Here is a 25776-nt window from a genome sequence, read left to right as displayed (position 1 = left end):
CTTTCTATGACTCTGAGTCAAGTTTGTGACAAAGCTATACCCTGTTGGGGTCCGTGGCCACCGCCAGGAGGCGCATGGACATTTTCAGGGCCCTATTTAACAGCACTTCCATCACACCTGGAAGTGCTGCCAGAAGAAGCTCACTGGGCACATGGAGTCCTTCCGAATGCCCTATAAAAAGGGGCCAGTCACCAGCAGTCAAAAACCAGAGTCGGAAGGAAGAGGACAAAGCCTAAGGAAGAGTGGAGGTGAAGGACTGGTGGCAAAAGGGACTGTGTTGTGTTCTGTGTCTTGCATGCTATGGGAAGCAACACTGTGTAAACAAACCGTATGCTGTGTGGCAATTTGTGTCCTGCCTGTTTGTGTTGGGATTAGGGTGGCTGTATGTGCCCTGAGCTTCACAACAGTTATTTGTTAAATTAAATCACCTTTCTCCATCAATATTGTTGAAATGAAGGTCAGATATCCATTTTTTATATATATTCTTACTTTTCACAGCATTACACTTCCACCAAGTTTCTCCATTCTGAACTTCCAGGTGCACAAAATTACAATATGCAAGCTTTCGAGGCAACTCAGGCCCCTTCTTCAGGCAAGATGTAAGATTACATCTTGCCTGAAGAAGGGGCCTGAGTTGCCTCGAAAGCTTGCATATTGTAATCTTTTTAGTTAGCCAATAAAAGGTGTCATTTTGCTTGGCTTTTCTCTACATTCATAATGGCTAACACGGTACAACACCCTAGTACTACAGGTGCACAAGAAAATTTACATACTGTATAAGCAAACTATTGGTGAGCATGTAACATAGCTTCTCCTTGTACACCTGGAATATAAGCACACTGAAAGTAACTGAATAAATTTCAGACACAATACATGCTGTTATAACAAAATGTAAATATAAATATAGCTTAAAATATACACTCAAGGTGGTATGAATTTATATTATTTATATATAATTATACAATAAAAATTAATTATTTACCTCCACATAGTCTTCAGGAACCAGCCCAACCTCACCCTTGTTGTTTTTGGCTTCTAACCATCCACCACCAATTTCCTAAAAGTTAAAAGAAAATTTGATTAATCTAACTTTCAGCTCTGTATAATTAATGTGAACATCTAAATTAAATCAAGCAATTTGAGAATGTCATATTCTTGGAGTAATCCTTTCAGTTTTCTTCATAATGCTAGAAGTTACTTTGATGCAATAGTTCCCACCCAGTGTTATACATACCCTTAGCCATTTCACATTCTTGTTCAGTTACACTACAAACATAAATACATACTCTTAATTAGACAAATCAGGTGCTAATGGTGGAATGGAGAAAAAGGTTGAGATTACTGAATTATTTTATGCTACTATGACCTCTCTTTATTTATTACTTTTAGCCAGATATGTGGCTTAGTGTGAAATATGAGAGAATAAACATCCACCTAGTTCCAAACAAATTGTGATCTGCATGTACCATTACAGGGTTACGACGGCTAAAGTAAGTGAAGAATAAACCCTGAATGACAAATATGTCCCACTCAGGACATACTCGCACACATCCATATTCCTTCATACCATAATCACTTCATTACTTAAAAAGCCTAACTTTATAATAAGACAGAAAAATGAAGTAATCAAGAAAACTTTTCTCATTTGTGTTTGGCTGGTTTTAAATTGAAAATTGGGTCAACTGAGTTCAGAAAATGAATGGATGGGTTCTGAGTACAGTTAGAAAACAAAGTTAAAAATAAAGTTTTGGAAAGCTATGAGAAATTGAATCATGTTAATACTATTAGTACTAATAAGTAGGACTTCAAGGTACAATATATAAGAAAAGAGAGAAAAAACTACATCTCCCACAGCAAAATTGCAACTGATTTTCTTTCCCTCTTATTCATTCTGTTATCAATAACACTGCTGCTTCAGACTATAACAAATTTTGTATAAATGATTATCAGAAGAACATTTTGGGAAAAATACAGTTGAAAAATACACTTGAAAGCCCAAAGATCAGACTTTGCTTCTTATTATTAGGTCTGGCTATCATGCTAAGTAGGATGATTTATACTGATTTCATATTGTAATCCTATTGCATGATAACCCAAGGAGGTCTATATCTCTGCAGCTCTTTAAATTGTTTTTTTCCTATAATTCTGCTATATATTTTCCTTTGAAACATTGTACAAACAATAATTTATTGATCTGAAGATGCCTTTCCTCATAGCCTGTGAAGCTGACAGTTTCAGCTGGACACACAGGAGCTTCTATAACATTTTTTCTATTCCATTTTAAGACAACATGTTGTTACAAATCAAAAGGTAGCAGGCAGAAGCATCAAAACACATCAACACACATTGATCAGTGAGATTAAAACACAGACCTTCATACATATCAAATAAGTCACTTCACTTTATACATTTAAAGTTGGTGAAAAAATGAATAATTATTAAACAGATGAATGTTGTTTCCTTCTTCCCCAAACCAAATGCAAACACAGCTGCTCTCAATTTTTTCCGATTGTTAATGTGTTGACTATTCTTTCTTTATAAGCCTCAGGAAATGAGTCAGACCTGCTTTTTGAATTCTCATGACTTCTGAACTAAAGTAACCAGTAACGCTGCAACCTTTTAACACAGTTTTAAAAACATATGAACATTTTGTGATATTTAGAAAATGGGTAACATATAAAACTGCTTTGAAAATCCCATTTATTATTATGAGCTAGGCTTAGACTGCACATCTACAGTAAACAGTCCCCTCCAAAAGTAATTGGAACAGAAAGGCCAATTAATTTGTTTTTGCTGTGCACCGCATGAGATCAAAAGATGAATATGAGAAGAGAGTTTAGAGATTCAGCTTTTATTCTCTGGCATTTACATCTAGATATGTTAAACAACATAGAACACTGCACATTTTGCATCAAACCCCCCAGTTTTTCAAGTGAAAAAAGTACTGGAACATAATGTTTTCAACTAAATTAAAGTAAAAAATACTTAATATTTGGTTGCATATCCCTTGCAAGTAATAACTGCATCAAGCCTATGACCCATAGCCTCCAACAGATTTCTTGTTTCTTCACTTATGCCTTTTCTGGCTTTTACCACAGTATCTTTTAGTTGTCTGTTTTGCGGAGTTTCTTCCTTCAGTCTTCTCTTCAGGAGGTAAAATGCATGTACAGTTGGGTTAAGATCTGGTGATTGACTTGGCCAGTCCAAAACCTTCCATTTTTCCCTCAGATGAAGTCCTTTCTTGAGGTGAAAGTGTGTTTTGGATCTTTGTTTTACTGCATAATTAAGTTCTTCCTGATTAGTTTGGATGCATTTTTCTGTAAAATGGCAGACAACATGCTTCTGTAGACTTCTGAGTTCATTCTGCTACTAACATCATGAGCCACATCATCAATAAAAATGATTGAATCTGTTCCAGAAGCAGCCTTGCAAAGCCCAGGCCATGACACAACCTCCACCATGCTTCATAGATGAGCTTGTATGGTTAGGATCAGGAACAGATCCCTTCTTTCTCCATGCTTTGGCTTTGCCATTACTTTTGTAGAGGTCAATATTTGTCTTATCAGTCCATAAAATGCTGTTCCAGAACTATTGTAGTTCATCTCTGTACTTTTTGCAAATTCTAATCTATTTTTCTGCTTTTTACTGATGAGTGGTTTGTATCTTGAAGTATAGCCTTGATATATTGTTGTTTTGTACAACAACAACATTTCTTTATATAGCACGTTTTAATACAAATGGTGTAGCTCAAAGTGCTTTACAAGATGAAGAAAGAAAAGTTTATAAAAATTAAAAATAACATTAGGCAATACTAAATAACAAAGAATAAAATAAGTAATGTCCGATGGCCAGGAGGACAAAAAAATTCCAGAGGGATGGAGAAAAAAACAAAATCTGCAGGGGTTCCAAGGTCAAGAGCCTGCCCAGCCCCTATTGGACATTTTACCTAACATAAATGATCTAAATAGTTCTCATGGTTTTCAGGCTTCACGTAAAAGAATTAGATGTTGATGGTCATGTGGACATCTGAAGTATACCACCTTCAATCTATCAATATCGGGATTACATAGTGTCTTGATCAGGTGGTGGTGGCGCAGATTGCCACCACAGAAAAAACAGAAAAAGAACAGCAGAAAAATAGCAGTAGACAAGTAAGTGGGTAACACTGAAATCCATCAGTGTTTATTGTAAATGTTATACTTAACCATTGTCACACATGTGCACATAGCAGCCAGTCAAAGGGCTTAACTGAGGGTAAGATGTCAGCTCGAGGGTTGATAAAGTACACTAACCTCTCTTTTCCACAGATCAGCAGAAGGGAAACCCAATTAAACCAGCACCAACCTCTGCCCTCCTCTCAAGGCCAGACCATGCCCTCCTACTGACCTCACTTCCACTATTCCCGGCATGAAACCTCTTCCTGCACAACCTTTAGAAAAACCCACACCCTTTATTCCTCAGTTAGTCTATGGGGACTCAGTCTTTGGTGACTACTCCTTGCATTTATTCATGTTGCCTGTCAATATATACGGGGTGGATCCCTCAAACCTTTTTCCTTGTTTTGTCTTTTCATTACACCATTCTTACATTGTCAAATGACATATTCAAAAGTTTAGGTAGAGATGTGGAGTGCAGATCGGACATGTGCACATATTCCATGCCTGGTATCCCCTCAAGCCAAAATATAATAAAATTATTAAATGAAAATATAGACTATGCAAGATAAGTGTGAATTAAATTCATACGTGAAATACCTGTGTGTTAGACTGAATCATACAATAATCTGGCCAAAATTCCCATAATATCACTGTCTTGAAATCTATGAACCCAACTGTAAATACTATCATTTTTCTGATGGAAAACACCAAATAAGTAGTACACATTTAGTGGTCTGTTAGTATAGGAACACTGTTTTGTGCACACCAAGCACACTGAAACATGAGTTACCTAAGGTGGACTTTTCCATAGAGGTTTTTGCTATATTACTGCAAAGCAAGAATCTCTTATATATATATATATTTCTCTTCTGGTTTGTCCTGCTTCCCCTTCAAAACCAGTCCCACCCACACGCAGCCGACAAGGCATTTCTCAATTCCTATTCGTCCTATTCCATGTCATTCACTATACTGGCCTGCTGAGCGTAATACATCCAACAAGTACTCGAGGTGCTGCCATAACGGTACAGTAGCTTTATCACCTTTACGGGAGGTAACTGTGTCTTTACAACAGCTTCTTACACAGCAAACATCAGAAGCTAAAAAATATCATGAACACATTCGAGAATACAACTCTTCTCTAGCGTTTGCTTCCATGGGTGCACAGATAACTCAACCTCCTGGCCACGGATCATACTATTTTAAAATACATGGGCAAATTTATCACCAAATCTCTCCACCATACGCTAACACTTCTACCTATCCAGGATATGGACAGTTGTATGTTTTTGACACAGAGCAAGCTACTGAAGTATGCTTACAAAATAAAGCAAATTCTGCATGCAGTGAAAATGTACTTCTCCAGCTGGATTCCACGCTCAGAACCATCAACCGCCTCGCTAAATCATACAAACACATGCATGAAATCGCTCAGTCCAATCCAACAGCATCTGTATGAATGGTTTTCAAGGAAAACCCTAGGCAGGATTTATGACGATATAATGCCCAGACATGTCACACTGATGTTGCAGTGATTTTCGTCGGAGAAGATGGCGAAACGCCTGCCGAAAGGGACATTTGCATCTAATTCCATAGGCAACTCCTGTAAACATATTTCCATGCTCAATATGAATTGCGATCCTACGGTTTACCCACTTTTATTCTCTTACGGAGACATTGGCTAGCACAAAAATTTACAACATGTTCCCGATAAAAAAAACGGCAAGCGAATAAGGCTTACTCAATGCCAATTTTACGCGTACAGATTAGCAATGAGGAATACATTTTGTATTTTGCACTCCAGCGGCAAACTATTCCAACAGTACGTAGTAGATGCGTATGTTAAAACAGAGGGCGTGCGTCTCAACTATCTCAGATTGCATCAACATAATCTGCGCGTGGAACTATTAGACGCGCTGCAAGCAAACGCTGAAAATAACAACGTACGTGTACGCAAAATGATCATATTACTGTCCACATTTCCAGGAAGTCCAAGATACTGTACATGCAACAAAACTATCAGGATGCCATGGCCATAGTACGTAAATTCGGAAAGCCTGATTTATTTATCACTTTCACATGTAGTCCTGCTTGGCCGGAAATTCTACATGCACACTGTGTCTTTCAAGAAGTATTTATTTCTTCTTGATTTCTGAATTCCTTTCTAACCGTTTTCTGTTCGTATTCTTACACCGCCGTATGCTACGGCGGGCGTCGGATAGTTCAGCAATATTGCTTTAACACTTGACACCATATCTGCAAAGTTTCAATAGCATAGCTCAAGATATCTCTTTATTATTAAAAAAAAAAAAAAAAAAACTTTCGTAGAGACGAGACTTTTTCCCGGGGACGAGACGTGATCTTCTGAAGAGAGACAGAGACACTTTCATTTCCCGCGAGACGGACAAGTCACGTCATACTTACAACCTTCAGAAGCAAGTCCCGTGATACACATGCGGAGCAGGTTAGAGATAATGGAAGTAGGAAAATTCGAAAGTCTCAAAAAATGAGAGTAAAGATCGCATTAGCACAAACAAACTGAATATATTACTCTGGGAAATAACGGAACATCGAAAAGAAATCGAATATTCATGTGCTGTACAGGCTTTTAAATGTTTGAAGCGCCGCACGAAATGCAGATCACGTGGCACACAGCAGCAGCAAGCCAGCGGCTGCAGAAGGAGCAAAGAAGAGGTTTCAGAGGAGCAGCCACGTCTCCTTGGGATACGTTCAGCCCCCCTCTTCATAACGGCGCCTACCGTTTTGGAAGGGGTAGGCAAGCAAATTGCAGATCACGCGTGGTGGCAACGGCAGTAGCACGCCAGCAACTTCTTGAGCAAAGAGGAGTTAAATAAAACAATGTATCTGTTTCCCATTGTACCACCATTTACGAGGGGATTCAGAGAAGCGGCCACTGGCAGGGGGCGAAGCCCCCTAGTACATACTATACACAAAGATGGCACTGCCACAATTTATAAGTTAATAGGATCATTTTTATTAACAGTGATTAAAATATTTACTATATCATTATTTTTTATATAAATTGGAGAGTTTAAAGGACTTAATTTACATAGATAAGAAATGAGAGAAAGCAAAAAAAAAAACAGAACCAAAGAGTAATGCCATTTTTTCATTTAGGGTAAATGGGACACTGCCCTGGGCAGCACGGAGGCATAGTGGTAGCACTGCTGTCTCACAATAAGACCACCAGAATTCTCATTCTGTAGACTTCTGCATAGAGTCTGCATGTTTTCCACATGTCTGTGTGGGTTTCGCCAGGTGTTCCAGTTTCCTCCCATAGTCGGAGGACACGAAGGTAAGGTAAATTAGCCTTAGTGTCTGTGTGTGTGTGTGTTCAAACAGCGATGGACTGGTGGCCTGTCTAAATGTTGCTCCTGCATTGTGCCCAATGATTGCTGGGATTGTCTCTAGCCTCCCCACAACCCTGCCCTGGATAAGAGAGTTATGAACATACAAAGGATGGATGAAACACTGCCCCTATTTCACAGCAGATGGTGCTCTTGTGCAAAAATTAAGTAAGTAATAAACTCGCCTTAATAACTTAAATATTATTAAAATTTACACAGCAAGCACAGACATAATTACATTTTCCAATATATGTTCAATGCAATTTCTATTCTAGAAAAATATTTTTGGAGTATGTGAAATTTTCTTTGTCCTTGGCACTGTTAGTTTGTTTCTGGTTTGCTTGGACAGCAATGCCTGCAGCATTCTTGGCATAAATCATATGGTCAAAAGTATGTGGACAGCCTTCCAAATTAGTGAGTTCAGGTATTTTAGCCACACCCACTGATAACAGGTGCAAAAAATCAAGCACACAAATGTGTAATTTCTATTGACAAACATTGCCAGTGGAATGGGTCATACTTAAGAACTCAGTGACTTTAAACATGGCACTGTCATAACTTGAAACTTCAGTGCTGCTAGATATTTCTCAGTCAACTGTAAATGCTACTATTAGGAAGTGAAAGCGTATAGGAGCAACAACAGCTTAGCCATTGGTAGTCCATGCAAATTTACACTATTAAGTGTTGAAGCGCATAGCCAGTAAAAATTGTCTATACTCTGTTACATTACTCACAACAGAGTTCCATACTACTTCTGGAAACAACATACTATAACATTACAAATGTGCATTGGGAACTTCATTAAGATTCCATGGCTGAGCTGCTGCATACTTGCCCAAGATCACTATGCATAATGCCAAGCATTGGCTGGATGATGTAAAGCACATCACCATTGGACTCTGGAGCAGTGGAAACATTTTTCCTAGAGTGATGAATCACACTTCACTATGTGGAAGTCTGATGGATGAATCTGGGTCTGGTGGATGCCAGGAGAATGCTAACTTCCTGACTGCATAGAGTAAAGTTTGGTGGAGGAGAGATAATGGTGTGGGGCTGGTTTTTGGGGTTTGGGCCAGGTCTCTTGGTCCCAGTGGAAAGTACTGTTAATGCTTCAGAATACAATGACATTTTAGGCAATTGTGCACTTCCAACAGTTTGGGGAAGGCTCATTTCTGTTCCACCATTGCTGTCCATAAAGACGAGTTTGGTGTAGAGGAACTCAAGTGGCCTGCACAGACCCTGAACTCAACACTACTGAAAATCTTTGAGATGAATTGCAACTGTGATTGTGAGCCAGGTCTTTTCTTCTGATATAAGTACATGACCTGACAGATGTTCTTTTGGCTGAATTCCCACGGACACACTCTAAAGTCTTGAGGAAAACCTTTTCAGAAGAGTAGAGGCTGTTATAGTTGCATTGGAGGGGGCAACTTCATATTAATGGTCATGGCTTTGAAATGGGATATCCAACAAGCTCATATAGGTGTGATCTCCACAAACATTGGGCCATATAATGTACCTTTGCTCCCGTGTGCACATGAGCAGCCTGAACTTTACAGTCTACATTGGGGCCTGAAGGATAAGGCCATTTAAAGTCACTCACTGGTTGACTTTTTTATGATGCAATTGAAAGCGTGAGTGAACTTGTACATGTACACCTTACTATTTTAGAGTATTGTCATCCCTACCAAGAATAACTTTAGTTATGTACAGTTCAATTTAGCATTCTTCCTACTCAACAAAAATTGCAAATTTATAAATATTCATTTCAATATCTATTTTCAGTATTGAGTATCTGATGCTTATGTTTTGTTTTAATACTATATAATTTATAGGGTGTACTGTATGACAAAATAATATGACAACAGATCTTCATTTTGTGTGTTTTTGTTTATGCGTTTATTCAGCTGATATTTTATTATCACAATGACTGGTACCATAATATATTGTGAAATGCTGTATCTCCCACTCATTCCCAATGTGACCAATGTCCCACAGCTTATGCAGTAAAACTCCAATGATCTTTTCTCTGCTATGTTCCCTGCTTGCACATTTACACTGCCACCTCTGCTTTAGACTGCTCAGTTGGGGTCAGCAGCAACATCATCTGCCCGGTCTTCTTTCCATCTTTGTGAGATGAGCCAACCCCAGCCAGGATCCTTCGTGAGACTGGCAGATACCACATACCAATGTCAATGGATTTAAGCAGAGGTGTGTGTCTTGTAAGTTCTTTTAAGTGCCCAGTTCTCTCTCTTTCCTTCTTGTGAATACATATGCACAACCGCACTATGCGGCTCCATCCCTTCTGACAGCATCTCTCTCTCACCAGGTCCCTGTAGCCCCACCAGAATTTTCATCCCGTAAATGCAACTGTCAAAGAGGAAAGGGAGTGCAACACTGCATTATTTGCTCCCCACCAATTACATTTGCTTAAATCACGTCAACTTCTTACCTGATTAGTGATTGTGACAGTCTCTCCTTCCTTTACTGTCAGTTCATTGTTTCCAGGTTCTGCTGAAAAGTCATATAAAACTCGAGCCTGCAGAAATACAAAAAGCAAAGTAATACCAGATTATTTTCAATAAACAAAAAATAAATCTAGAAATGTATGTCTAATTATAATACTAGAAGGTTAGCCATGTAATCACAATGCTATCTATGCAGTGTTCAGCGTTCCAACAAAGGTTTCTTATAAATAAAGTAATGCAATTGCATTAAATATTAGTTTTATGTTCATTGCATCAACTCATAATTGATTTAATTAATTGATAATGATCTCTTAATTAATGATCAATTTATTAATTAATATTTACACTTTTTTATACTTCACTCTGCATGCTTATGAACTATTTCAACAATATACCATACTCCTTTTCACATATCAGTTTTTGCTTCAGCTGCATTTACATTATGTGATCAGAATAGTGTAATTATTATTGAGCTTGGTTTCTAAGTGACAAAAAATACAGATGGAAAAAAAAAATCAAATTTTACCAAACACCCAAAAACAATTAGCACAATAATATCTCAGTTAATTCACTATGAATTAAGTGTATTTTTAGAATTGAACATCAGAGGATTTTAAAAGTTACTTTAATTTCACTCAACACATATTTGAATTACACATCATTTTCCTGGAACATAACCGTAACATACAAGATGTTGTGGGTGTATTGAAAAATAATAACATACAGCCAAAGGAAAAAATGTGCAATGCGCAAAACAAGAAGAATGATGTCTGTTGAAGAATATATATCAAACAATTTGACTGCTATAAAAATTTATAAAATGTTGTCCTTTTGGTTAAAAACAGTTTTTAAACCTGTTGGTCTAAGCTTTAACAATTCAATAATGGCTGTCAGACCATTAGATGTTAGAATAATTTCTGCCTTATGTGTTTAGAATCCTGTATTATGATATGGTGTGGGACTTTAGAATCGCCTTTTGTAGTACTGAATACAACCCACCTAATAACCCAACAACCATAATGAACGAAATGAAGAATGCACTTGTAGAACTGATTCAAGTCATTATAGAATGATGAGCACTATGAGGGACAATTAGTACTGTACATACACTGAATTTATGGGCAGGCCAAGAGGTGGGGTATAAAGGAAAATGAAAGAGACAGGTTACCTGGAAGAAAACAGGCAATACTCCACTACAGTCCTAGACTTATTGCAAAGCAGGGGAGGACTAAGGATGACTAACTCTCTTTATAATGAAAGAGAATAAGGCCATGGTGGGCTTGGGAGATGGGCACAGTTAATTTTTTTTATTTACTTCTGTTTGTGTTTACTTGATTTGTTCACACCTCACTTTGAATAAAATTCACAGTATTTGTTTAGCATACTAAAAAAAGACGAATTGACATGATGAAGATGATGATGATAATGAGGCTTAGCCTTCAAGGCAGTATTCTGGGTAAGACAATCGTTACAATAGCCACTTTTTGTTACACATGAATAGACAGACTTCACACCTTAAATGAGGTCTGGGTATGGTAAAATTTGGCAAACCACATATGATGGGTGAGCAATTTAGCTCAGGCCAGATCAGCTTACAGCTGCTGCATGGAGTTGCCAAGTGGGCACTCAATACCTGCAAGGCAAATAAATGGTAGAAGTTAGTTGCTATGTAAGTATAATGCATGGATATGCAGAGTATATCTATTCAGATTCAGCCATGCCAATAGAAACTGGTTCCTAAGACACCAAATATTATGTCACTAACAAAGAATGAGCTCAAAAATCCTAGCTGGATCCCGTTCATAAGTTTAAACTAAAAATGAACAAGAGCATCTGTTTTTTTCAGAAATCACAACACTGGCATGCTACTCTAGAAGATACTTCAGTTTAAGCTGGGTTTGTCTTTCATCTCTAAAAAATCATCACAGAGGAGTAGAGGAAAACGTCTTAAATCACTTTTCTGCGGACTCTAGATATTGTAACAAAAGTTAAAGATATTTCTCAAAGGATAAAAAGGAAGTTAAATTCACAGCTTTCACCAACAGTGAGAATGGTATCAAGAAGTAAAAGATCATTTTCAGGAACAGGAAAACCTAGTGTGAATGTGCTTCTGTTAAGAGGCATTTCATGGTGGGAGTTGAGTCCAGCTCTGTGAATAGAGAAGACTAGGGCTATGAGGTTGTGTGTAACGATTAGACCTGGCAATAATTATGGAAAGCACTGGACACTGTTGAGATGTAACTGTCAATGTGCCTGTTGACTGTTTTGTGTAAAATGGGTATCCATAACGAGGATTGTGGATTTTGTTTTGGTTGTAGAAAATCTGACTAATTCTACATAACAGCAAGAACACTGGAGCATCTTCTCAACAGTGGTTTGTCAATCTGAAGGAAGTTTCTAACTGTGCACCCCCATGTATTTCATAAGACCTTATGCAACAGTATAGGATTCAAGGGATGCTATTGAGTGCCATTTGTTTCCTGCAACACTTTCACCTCTAAAAGGTGTGTATATTGCTCCACCAATGGTGCATTTTGTCTTCTCTCCTGTTCCCAATATTCAGATACAGACTAACACATAGCTTATCAGTAGATTATACTCTTTGGTGCGTAGATATTTGTATGAGTTTTGTGGATGGAATTGATCTGCCTGACAGAATGGAGCCATTCACAGTAAGGTGTAAAGCAGTCAGATCAAAACTTTCCTGTGGAAACTCCATGAGTGTTGTATTGGAGAGCAGTCAAGAAGCAAAAGAGTTAAATTCTCAGGTTAACTCCTTTAACCTCATGTTACCATTTTCTATTATGGTCATGAAAAGTGACAAGTAACAAAAAAAAAAAAAAAAAAGATTATTGTTATAACCATTCAGCTTGAGTGGACATCTTAATGGCTGCATCCTAACTCACTTAATTGGGAGCTAATTGGAAAGGTGTGTGTGCTTTATGTCTTTTTAAAATGAGCATATCTATTTCTGAAATAAAGTGAATTTTTATAATACAAACATCATTACAATTAATTTAAATGGAAAACATTTTTAAGCATTACTTGCCCTCAAAAATTACCCATATTTATTTTCAAATAATACCAAACTACATGGAAATTGACAAATTACATTATAATTATTTGTCATTAAAACAAACCCCAATAAGGTACTGCCCTGAATAAAATATTTAATAAAGAGCTTTACCTAAACTTTATAACTCATACTTTTGCACTTAAAGGCTTAAAGGTGTTAATAATGAAGACTGTGATGGCACATCACCAACATCCAGACCCGCACCTAAATCTGCAACAATATATGCTTGTGCTGTGGTGAGGTATACTGCGGAGAAAATCAGGTGTAAGCACTAGAGAGGCACATTTGAAAATCGTCTCAGGTTCTTTTTATAAACAAATTTTCATAAAGTAGTTGCTCCTAAAATGGGGGAAACCTGTATTTAAATAATTGTCAGAGAAAAACATTTGTTTTCTGGTTAAATATTGTAGTAAATAATGTTTCTAGCAAAATTTACTGGAGTAAAAGCAGCCATTTGTGAAAATTTAGTGAATTAAAAGTGAAAGTAGACAGAGAATTTTATACTCAAGTAAAGTAGAAGTATTCTCCAAACATATTCAGATACAGTAATGGAGTATTTCTCCTTCATTACTACAGAACACCCATAATTAATAAAGTCATAATGGCTCTATATGTGGAATTTCAGATAATTTACATACATTTTCTGTGTAGTATTTAAAAGGTAATTATATTTTTTAGAATTATTATACTGGAGAATTAATTAAATTATCAGACAACAATATGAGCTAAGACAGTTCATTCAACTAACTACCAAAATATAAACACCTCCACTGGCACACTACAAGATCCCAATAAATGTGAAATGTAGAATTCTTACAAGTTCCAAATATGAACATGAACTTTAAGGTTAGGCAATGTAGTCGATTGAAATTTCTTTTAGTGTTATATGTGTGAACATATCAATAATAAATAAATAACATTAATGGCAAAGTCTACAATATATGACACAATTAGAATATTATATACTGCAGTAAATCCACCTTAATAAAAGGGTACATGTCTGTATGTCTGTCTATGTGTCTATCTGGTTGCTATATGTCTGTAATTGCAAAAGACGGCACATCACAAACATGTTAAGTAATACAATGCATTGCATTTGTCATTCCACTAGATAGCACATCATAAATATAAACATTGCTTTACGAATACCAAACGAAAAGACATGTAACAGAGACATATGTATTGCATTTTTCATTCCAAAAGATGGAGCATCATAATCATTAACACCTGTTTTACAAATCCCATACTAAATGGCAGAAAACAGAGACATATGTATTGCATGGGACAATGCAAACACTACTTGGATTTCAACAAGTCATTGATTTGTAGCACAGCTAGTCTGATAAATATTCATACAAGTATTTCAACCCTATTAAAACTAGGATCACACGTTTAACTCCAATTGAGAGTTGCGGTTGAAAACTAATGTATACTAAATCTAGAATTCAGAAAATGGAGTAATCAAGGAAAATAGGAGTACAGTGTTTGCAAATATCAATGAATGCTTTATGTGCTCCCACCCCAGACAGTGTATATCCACATCAGCTAAAACAAACTGTAAGAGCCAAATCTTTCAAGTTATATCATATTAAACTTACCTTAGTTTTCCTTAATTTGAATAGATTGTAGCTTTCATGTAGGTAATGGAAGATTATCTTTACCCCCCTATTAGTTAACAATTTAATAGAATGTTCTTAATGCTCTGCTAAATTTCTGTATTTATACAACAGAGTAACCTCAGACTAAAGTTAGACAGCTAGAAAGAAACATGAACTGCTAGACAGAAAGGCATTAAAGGCATATAGTTTTCTGACCGTGGTATACGTATGAATGTATGTCAAACATAGGTCCTAGTGTATGTAATAACAGACAGAAATTTTAAGAAATGTAACCTAGTCACTTAAGCCTTAAATGGAACATTGCAGACAAGAACTTTTGTGTGTGTGTGTGTGTGTGTATTATCAACTTTGTTCTTTATTTTTTGTATTAACTGTTTGCTTTGAATTTCACTAAAACGTTTAAAGCGTACACACCTGGACTGTGGAGTTTTTTTTCTGTACAATGAGTGTTATTAACTGCTAGAAATCCTTTCTGGTAGTTGTATTTTATACTACTGAAAACCCCCGATAAGTGTAGCTACACAAAGCATTGCAATCAAAACGAAAGAAGGCTAATGTAGTTCAACTTAAAAATGGGCATATGAAGCATCACCAAATATTTTTGTTTATTTAACAAATTTACAGCATTTTGCTTGTGTAAAAAAGATTAATAATTAACAGAAAAAATAATATATTATTGCTCCACATACTATATGATAATGTATATTTTGATGTATTAAAGCAGTATTTTAAATCTCTTAATATTTTAAATATATCAATTACTGGTTGACAGCCATAACCAAAACATAAGCGCTCATCTCATACGAACACATCCAGTATTACATTTACATGATAGGTGCATGTGTATGATGTACTCCCAGACTTACTGTGGAGATTGATGATACTTGACATGCATTTTCATGATTAAAAAAAAATAAGTTGGGTGTTTTTCTTAATATGTTTAATAAATTTCACATTGTTGCCTATAGGGATATAATTTCTATAACTTTATCTTCATTCAAATAAAAAGGGAAAAATGCACAACAATATAGTGCATAATTGAACTGCATTATTTAATATTATTTAATCTGAGCCCCCTTGCAATTCACATACCTAGTAATCACCACTGAAAGCCACTGAAATGGAACTGCATCATCCTAAGCTCATCTGGGAAAACAAACAGCAGTGGTGTTTCTCTTTAAATTCATGCTGCCATTTGATCAGGCATCATAATGCTCTTCTCTCTTAAGCTGTATTAGTAAGGTCTGGCCAACATATTCTCAGTGTTGCTGTGGGGCCCCATGTCTTGACTCAAAGTAACCATTTATCTTTCAGCTTTGGACGTTTGTAAAAGAATTTTGCTACAAACATTGGTCAGTATTGAATATGTTTAACAAACCTTCTTTGCAGTAGTGTTCAAATGTTTCACCAGATAGTCTGCATCTTGGTCTTTTCTGGAGCCAATTCTGAGTGATAGAGTAATTGACTATGTGCTAACAAACAGCAAAATATTCTCCTCAAGTATCCATTTTTATTTACAGTTGAAAGTTTGTGCCCTACACAGGAAAAAAATATAAGTTTCAAAAGTCTAATTCTCAGTGTCTGGATTTTAAGAAGCCGATAACCCAGGGGTTTAACACCCTGGATAGGGACAAAATGTTTCTAATTTGTTTTGATAAGGAAAATTGTTGAAAACAACTTCAAGTGAAGTCAGACCTAATATAGGAAAAGGCTACACATTAAATCGCTTTGCAGCTCACCAGAATGCCAGTGCTGGAAGGAGGAGTATGTGGCAGTAATATAACTCTGTACTATCACTGTGAACTTCTCTTTTTATTATATTAAATTTTGCTCCTTGAAAAAATGTTTCACTAGGAGATTCAAATTTAAAAAAAAACAAACTTCATTTTATATATCACATTTAACAGTATACAAAGTCTTAAGGAACTTAACTGGGATAACAAAATTACAGTACAATATCAAATTTAAACACTAAGCAGTATAAAAATTGTAAATAAACTGACTGACATAGATTACAGCCCACCTAAAACGAATGACTTTGGACTGCTGGTTGAAACCGGAGCATCCAAAGAAAATCCAGATTATCTCAAATGTCTAATAGGTATATATGGTTTAAGCAAAGTAAGTAATAGTTTTGATAACAATTCAATATTTGACAGGAAGCCAGTGTATTTTTTAAACAGAAGAATTACAGAAAAAGTGAAAATTAACATCATTTATTTAAAGTAAAGCAAGAATGTTTGATTCCATTCATCCAAACACCAGAAAGACAGCAGGCACATGTATGCTTCTCAAAGTAACAGGTGACACATCTTTTCATAAGTGATGAGCCCTGTATTTTGCACATTTAAATATGCATAAGTATTAACGTGCTCTCAGTAATTAACATCAATCATTCTGTAATTAACATTAATCATTCCGTCACTTATTTTATTTAGCATTTAGCCCATGAGCATTTTTAATTTCACTAAAACCTAGGTGGTCAGTTTATTAGAAATACTACTTAGTGCATCTGGGTATACTTCTTTCAAGAGAGCAACACAGCACCACATATCAACAAGCTATGGACTCATGTTTTGCTTTTGGATTGAGTATTTTTGGCTAAAACATCAGCACAGCTGCATCCTCCTCTCTCCACCAGAATGAATAAGGAAAACATGTACATCTTCAGCCTCTCTTATGCTGAGACCAATCTCCCTTTATTTTAAAAAGCAGACAAGTAAAGACAGCTCAGCTCATACACATAATTTCAGTATTGCTAGTTTTTCAAATATAACTAATTTCCACTCATTAGATCAAGATAATACATACCTCATATTTCAATTCGCTACATAATAAGATTTTTCAATAACCTTATGCACTGCTATGGAGTTTGTATTTTTATATGCTTTTAATCATAGTATGTTTTCCAAATTTCTGTTTTAAAAGGGGCTTGGGCTTCAGTAAATTTTTTACTGCTGAGGCCACATTTAACCGATACTGAATGGAGGAAACAGCTAATTTTAGCTTTACTCTTTATGTAAGAGTGCATATCAGATTTGCTAATCTGTACTAAAATACCAAGGTAATCTGTTGCCCCATGAACCTGAAATGATAAAATTGTAACAAAAATATGTAAAACAGATGAACAGACATCATAAAAAATATGTCAGGAAAAAACTCTGAATGGAATGGCATGCCAGAACAACACAGACCACACTCAAGTGCTCCCATATTCACACACAGTGTTTCACCTAAGAGCTGGTAAGTAACTTAACAATCCATGGTTTGAAACCTCACAATGACTAAGGTGGAACATGTACATCCACTTACAGTCACATTACTCTCCAAATGCTGTGAAAACTCAATATCACTAGTTTGTCACCATATTTATGCATTATTCCTTAGAATAAAAATGTTTGCTGTTAGATACATAAATCATTACACTTTTAGAATTTGAGATTCAAGTTGGTAGCACTAATATGGAAATCAACTGCTATGTGTAATTTTAAATAAAACTTCAGAAAATAGGACCAATTGCCTTATAATTTTTTCTCTAAACGGATGCATGTGTTTTAGGTTTCAGTGTAGTTATCATCCATTTTTAATAATTCTTAAAACTGTCAGTAAAACTGAAAGTATTTAAATCATGAAGATACTTTAATTAAAAACAAAGAAAGGGAAATCCCATGTGCAAACATTTCCGAAATGAAATGAATACTGCCTCAGTTTACAGGCTCTGTCTCATAAACACAGCTTCACTTTGTTTCAATGAAAGAAGCTATTTATTCAGTTTTGGAACTGGTTTTATAAAGAAGGAATACATTTGAAAAAAATTACATGACAAAAAGTTTTTGTGGTCTTAAAAAATAATTTGTTATTTTTTTCTTCATTAAACACCATAAACTGCATAAAGATGAAATGATAAACATCTGCTGTGCCATAAAAAGCAAAAGAAATAAAAGGAAAGGCATTTTAAAAGAAAAATAATTTAATGTAACAAAATAATCCAAAGAATTTACAGTATATACAGTGGCAAGAGCTGTATCATCATTAAGAGTTTCACTCTATTCTGTACCCATGACAATAAATTTCAGTTTAAGCCACATTTACTGTATGGTGGTGTTATATTCATTGTCTCTGTTAATTTGGTTTTCAAAAATTAGTATTGTAGTATTGTCACTGGTCTGCAGAGAACAAGCAAGTATGTTTTCATTATACTACGAATGTGAATATATTACAATAAATTTGAAGTTGAACTATCATTGCAGTTTCATTGCAAAGGATCAGCTATAACTGGTACTGGCTATACAAATAATTGTCCACAGTGCAAAATGTGTGTTCTGCTATAATACCACCTCTTCTGCTCCCTTCATTACAACAGTAAAGATATTTATATCAGTAAGAATACCAACAGTTTTTATTTCACTATAAGGAATAGTGGCAAGAACATGAGCAGAAAATGCTAACAACAGAATCAAGTCTAGTAAACAAAGACCATTTAAAATAGAACTCAGGGTGGTTGACTAGCACAAAAACCCACCGGTCCAATGGGTTGAAGTAATGCTTCTCCATAAAGATGCAAATTAAGGCTTAATAAAAATTGCCTTCCATGTCTTTAGTATATAAGTAGTAGTTTACTAGTACAGTTAATTAATTTGTTCAATTACATACCCATATGGTTTTAGTGTGTAGACTGTATCACTTTGAAGGTGTAGAGGCTGAGCATGTGACCCTGAAGGCCTTAATGTTTTTATGTCATAGCGGCATAAAATAAACTAAACTCATGTGTGAAATGTTTATAGTGTGAATCAATCAGGTTGTGAGATGCCAGTCAGTGTATCTATTTGGTGACTTTGTTTGTGAGCATAATGATTTAAAAGTAATCTCCAAAGGAAAGAAAGACAGAAACTAATTGTCAAAAGAAGCTTAATGAAAGAATGAGGTGCCTCACTAAACATTGTGTATCATTGTAAACAATATCACAATGGAAACAAAGCTAAATAAAGTATAACTTTTATCATTTTTATATACTGAAAAAAGAGCAAATTTCACAGAGGAAGTTCTTTGGACTTAAAAATAAAACACAAGTGAATGGGTGCGGCCATGTCATATATTATTACCGTTATAATGTCACCGCATAGCAACATAAAAATGTTACTTGCGTTGTATGCTAGCAATGCAATGCATTTGGAAATAAAACAGGTTGGCAAACATGCCATAAAAAAGTGAATAAACAAGATAAGGGTAAAAATTCAAAAAACATAAACATTAATAACAAAATCATGACATTTGGAAAAAAGAAGAAAACAGACAACAATAAACATAAACAAAGGAAATGTTTCATATATTCATATATATTTTCTGTTAACAATCATATTACTTGGGACTCTAAACATTTTTATAATAGAAAGCTTTATCTGTTATACAATCACTTTAATGTGGGAAAGTGCTAAATCATTTTTTTTTTACTTTCTTTGCTATGTACGAGGTACGCTACAGACAATCCAAATCATGTTAATATAAGTGATGTTGAACCAACATTGATTATATTGAAAATTTCAGGAAATCACAACTTTTTCATCCATCCATCCATTTTCCAAACCAGCTTATCCTGAGCAGTGTCACAGGGAAGCTGAAACCTATCCCAGTAGGCAATAGGTACAAGGCAGGAACAATCTAGTACACAAACACACACAACATACTTTGTAAATGTTATTATGATTTTTTTTAAATATTAAAACTAATAGAACAATCACATGATAAATACTGGAATGACGACAAACGCAACTTTAAAAGAAAAAAAAAGTAAAGACTAGTATATAAGAGAATGCTAGAAAAATATATCTTCTATCTTCAGAACCAGGTTTATAAAGCATGACTTTGGACATTCAGTTCAGTTATTATAAGCTATTTAAAACTATGTGGTCCACTTTTTAAAATAATATATCAGAATGACTGAGATATTTGTAAAAGGTGGCTGGATATAAGAGGTCTTAGTAATTTAAGTATGTGTATAAACTAACATCCATCCATCCATTTTCCAACCCGCTGAATCCGAACACAGGGTCACGGGGGTCTGCTGGAGCCAATCCCAGCCAACACAGGGCACAAGGCAGGAACCAATCCCGGGCAGGGTGTCAACCCACCGCAGGACACACACAAACACACCAAGCACACACTAGGGCCAATTTAGAATCGCCAATCCACCTAACCTGCATGTCTTTGGACTGTGGGAGGAAACCGGAGCGCCCGGAGGAAACCCATGCAGACACGGGGAGAACATGCAAACTCCACGCAGGGAGGACCCGGGAAGCGAACCCAGGTCCCCAGGTCTCCCAACTGCGAGGCAGCAGCGCTACCCACTGCGCCAGCGTGCCGCTATAAACTAACAATTGGAAACAATTTGGTTAAACACTAACCGATTAAAAAAATGATGTTTGTGACATGGGGAATTTAACCATGTATGAATGAATATTGAAGTATGAATGAGAGATTAATGCACTATAATGGCAAGACATCTTACAGTGTATCTTGAGTTGCTTCACATGCAAGTGCAACAAGTGACAGTTTGATGAACTATAATAATGTTCTAAAATAATCATTAGAGGGAAACTCTTTTAAAGACAAGTACATTTTAAGTTACTCTTAATTTTTTAGTATTCAGAAATAATCAAGAGCAGAGAGAAGATGTATCTTCCAATGAGAGCAGGCACTTTTCTCAGTCTTCTTCTTTTTATAGCCGTGTTGTTCATCCATTTTTGGTGAATTACCTTGGTAATTTAAGATTTTCAATAAGGGAAAAAATCTGTCTTGTGATATTTGTCAGTGTATAAATCCTTCTGAATATAATGCAACTTTTATTATTTACTGTCAATTTTCAGATAAATTCTAGAGTAGATTGTTTCATTATACTTGTATGTAGGTTTACTTCTCTAGAGCTAACAAATTGACTGAAATGTAAAGATGCTGAATGAAACATCACTAAATATAAAAATATTTTCCTCTGAATTTTTGTACTAAACTAATACTTCATATTCATTAGCAACACATGGGATGTTTACAGTTCTTTATATTCAAAAATGTGTTTCTTTAAAATACTTCGTAAGATTTGAGGTTGCCTTCAAACTGAGTATCCTAAAGTACTATTTATGAACAAATGAATTGACCAACCATTACATATAATGAAAGATGGTTAATCTTGCTGATGATGATTTATGAATGGGGTAATTTATATAGGTAGGCTGCCTACTGTTAAGCTAAAACACTATACCTGCAATCCCAGTGAGAAACTTGTATGAGTGGTTCTCAGTGTGGCTTGAGTGGTCCACAAGCATGACTCAGGTGCAAGGTAACAGTGATCATATCAGAGTAAAGGGACTTTTAAAATTGCAAAGAAGCATATCTTCCAACTTTCTTGCAGATAGTCAGTAACTGTAGTGTTTTAATCTTTTCCACATGCCTATGCATGGCAAAAATATTCACAATGAGCCAACAGGACTAATGAAAATGAACATGCGAGAACTTTTTATCAATAAACAAAAAGATAATGTGTTTTAATATAAGCCTTTAAGTAAACAGTACACTGTTATAATACTAGTAGTATAAATTCATACCATGCCATACTCTACCAGTAACAGCAGTCTACATACGCATGCATGGTGCGCAATTTACTACACCAGGGGTCCTCAAGCTCAGTAACAGAGGCTCACAGTACCTGCAGATTTCTGTTTCAACACAATTAGTGCTTCTGAAGCAATCACACACCATTATTGTGTTTCATTCTAGCTACCTTGCTTTTAACATTCCCAACCCGTAATTGCTTCTTTCAGTCTTATACAGCTGGTTTTGTTGTGCTTAATTGATTCTTGTCTTCCAGCTTCCAATTAACAATTAGAAGCAAATGACAAAGGAACTAATGATCGATTTTCTAACACATTGTTTCTTAAGTTCATTCCTGGTTGTCTACTGCAGCTGCAAGCTTTTCCATAACCAATTTCTGCCTCTAAATAGACTCTGACCTTAATTATGTGAGCAGTTATATCCAAGTTTCTATGTTTCGGTGTCAATTCACAAATAACAAAATTGCTACATTTTTAGTGGAATTTAGCAAGCATTTATGTGGTTTGCCTCGGAATTATTAGTGCATATTATTTTGTTTTTTAGATATTTATCATCATCACCAGTTTTCATTCTGGTTTACCTGGTGTTTTGTTCTCTGGTTATTTAGGTTCTACTTTTTATTGCAACGCTAGCTTCTTGTCATTGTCAATGTCATTTTACAATTAAAGGTGCAAACTTCACAGAGTATAAAAATATGGTAAAAATACAAAAGATTTCTAAATTTTCTACAAATGTTGTACATTAGACTTTCTGAATGCAGAATAATAGAACGATAAAGGACCCTATAATGAAACAATTAGCTCACTTAGAGGTAAAACAAGTTACTAATAGTAAAAATAGTTGAAACAAAAACCTGCATGCACAGTGGTTCTCCAGGACTGATTAAAGAGAATCTGGTCTACCTATGCCCTGATTAAAATTTTGTGTGCTCATTGTAAAGTATTTGGATTAAAAAATATTTGGAAGGGAATGGAAGAGGAAAAACACTGAAGGGTTAAACACTACTAGGCTACCTGATATAAAAATGTACTATCATCATAGCCAAGTGGGCTTTCAAACACCTTTGGGCTTTATCAACACATATCATACATAGGGGTAAACATCACAAGTAAACATAAAGCTATTTTTTAACAAAATTTTGCTGTCTGCATGGAAAAACTTTAACAAGACATGCACAGCTGATCTACCCTCCATCTCACTTTAGCAGGTAGAATTAACACTGTCAAGATGAATATCCTTCCTAAACTTCTTTTGCTATTTCAAAGCATTGCCATATACATTAACAAATCATTTTTAAGAAATTAGATTTAATCATAACCTCATTTATTTGGAATTCAAAACATTCACGTATCCAAAGGGTGACCCTACAACGACCTAAAGCAGAAGGTGGCATGGCTCTACCTACCTTTCAATTTTATCACTGGGCGACAAATACTGTATACAAGCTATAAAAACCTGGACATTGACACAAATAGATGAACACACACAGGCTTAGTCTGCAACAGAAATGAAATATTGCAGTATTTCTTTATATTCCTTGCTTTGTGCCCCAGTAAATAGAAGCTATCATCAATATACTAACCAATTGTCGTTCATTCACTCAGAATATGGAACCCATGTAGGAAGTACTTCAAGATAGAGAAGCTTTTATTTGTGGCATCTCTACACGATATTCACCTTTTTCCACCCTCTCCAATGTACACAATTTTTAATGTTTGGAAAATGAATGGGATTAAATCACTTAGAGATTTGTACATATATAATGTCTTTGCATCCTATAAACAAATACACTCCAAATTTAGCTTCCAATCAACACATTTTTTCCACTATTTCCAAATTAGAAACTCTGCTAAACAAAATCTGCCCAATTTTACTCACGTAGCACCTATTTTATTCCAGAAGAAATATTGATCAGTCTTGACGACTCAGACAGCATTTCTATAATATACAAAAACATTTTAAGGTCCCTTCCTTTTAAAAATCCTAGAGTACAGTGGGAAATGGATCAGTTACTCAACATTTCAGAAAAGGAGTGTAAGGCAGCCATGTACAGAATTCATTTTAGCTCCATATGTGCAAAGCATACAATTATTCAACGTAAAATCTTTTATCGAGCACATCTATCTCGTTTAAAATTGTCTGAAATGTTAGAAAAACCTGCAAATGTTGCAATCAAACTCATTGGGCCATATGTTTTAGGCGTGCACCACATTAACATAATTCTGGACCAACATCTTTAAATTCCTATAAGACAGCTTTGGTTTCACAATCACTCCAAATCCATTCACAGCTGTGTTTGGTGTACCCCCCAGACAGGCTTCAAGTGGAGAAGGACAACCAAACTGTAATTGCCTTTACTTCACAATTAGCTCTGGAAGAAGCCTAGCCTACCTCTTTTAAGTCAGTAGGTAACTGATATATAGTAATCCCTCCTCCATCGTGGGGGTTGCGTTCCAGAGCCACCCGCGAAATAAGAAAATCCGCGAAGTAGAAACCATATGTTTATATGGTTATTTTTATATTGTCATGCTTGGGTCACAGATTTGCGCAGAAACACAGGAGGTTGTAGAGAGACAGGAACGTTATTCAAACACTGCAAACAAACATTTGTCTCTTTTTCAAAAGTTTAAACTGTGCTCCATGACAAGACAGAGATGACAGTTCAGTCTCACAATTAAAAGAATGCAAACATATCTTCCTCTAAAAGAATGCAAACATATCTTCCTCTTCAAAGGAGTGCGAGTCAGGAGCAGAGCATGTCAGAGAGAGAGAGAGACAGACAAAAGCAAACAAATCAATAGGGCTGTTTGGCTTTTAAGTATGCGAAGCACCGCGGCACAAAGCTGTTGAAGGTGGCAGCTCACACCCCCTCTGTCAGGAGCACAGAGAGAGAGAGAGAGATAGACAGATAAAAACAGTGAAAAATCAATACGTGCCCTTTGAGCTTTTAAGTATGCCAAGCACCGTGCAGCATGTCGCTTCAGGAAGCAGCTTGCACAGAAGGTAGCAACGTGAAGATAATCTTTCAGCATTTTTAGATGAGCGTCCGTATCGTCTAGGTGTACGAACAGCCCCCCTGCTCAATCCCCCTACGTCAGGATCAGAGAAACTCAGCGCAAGAGAGGGAGAAAAGTAAGTTGGGTAGCTTCTCAGCCATCTGCCAATAGCGTCCCTTGTATGAAATCAACTGGGCAAACCAACTGAGGAAGCATGTACAAGAAATTAAAAGATCCATTGTCCGCAGAAATCCGTGAACCAGCAAAAAATCCGTGATATATATTTAAATATGCTTACATATAAAATCCGCGATGGAGTGAAGCCGCGAAAGGCGAAGCGCGATATAGCGAGGTATTACTGTATTATTTGAAACTGGAAAAAAAAAATCTAATTTTCACTTAGAGGATCTGTTCTAAACTTTTTAAAAACCTGGCATATATAATATAAAAGCTTTTATATTGGGGAAAAGGATTCTCTGCCCTCTTTTCTACT

General features: G+C 35.8%; 1 protein-coding gene across 2 annotated transcripts in view; it reads right to left on the bottom strand.

Moving 5' to 3' along the window:
* The window catches only part of LOC114647997 (sorting nexin-9-like), a 126124-nt gene that overhangs the window by 70329 nt on the left and 30019 nt on the right, over positions 1-25776 (bottom strand). For both annotated transcript variants that reach the window (XM_051925595.1, XM_028796766.2), the window contains exons 2-3: positions 9975-10061; positions 983-1057 (exon numbers count right to left, since the gene is read on the bottom strand). In XM_051925595.1, coding sequence (XP_051781555.1) covers positions 983-1057; positions 9975-10061 — 162 coding nt within the window. The remainder of the gene's footprint in view (positions 1-982; positions 1058-9974; positions 10062-25776) is intronic.

Source organism: Erpetoichthys calabaricus, chromosome 3, assembly GCF_900747795.2.
Source record: "Erpetoichthys calabaricus chromosome 3, fErpCal1.3, whole genome shotgun sequence".
In the NCBI taxonomy this organism is placed as follows: Eukaryota; Metazoa; Chordata; class Cladistia; order Polypteriformes; family Polypteridae; genus Erpetoichthys; species Erpetoichthys calabaricus.
This window is presented reverse-complemented; position numbering and strand designations above follow the sequence as displayed.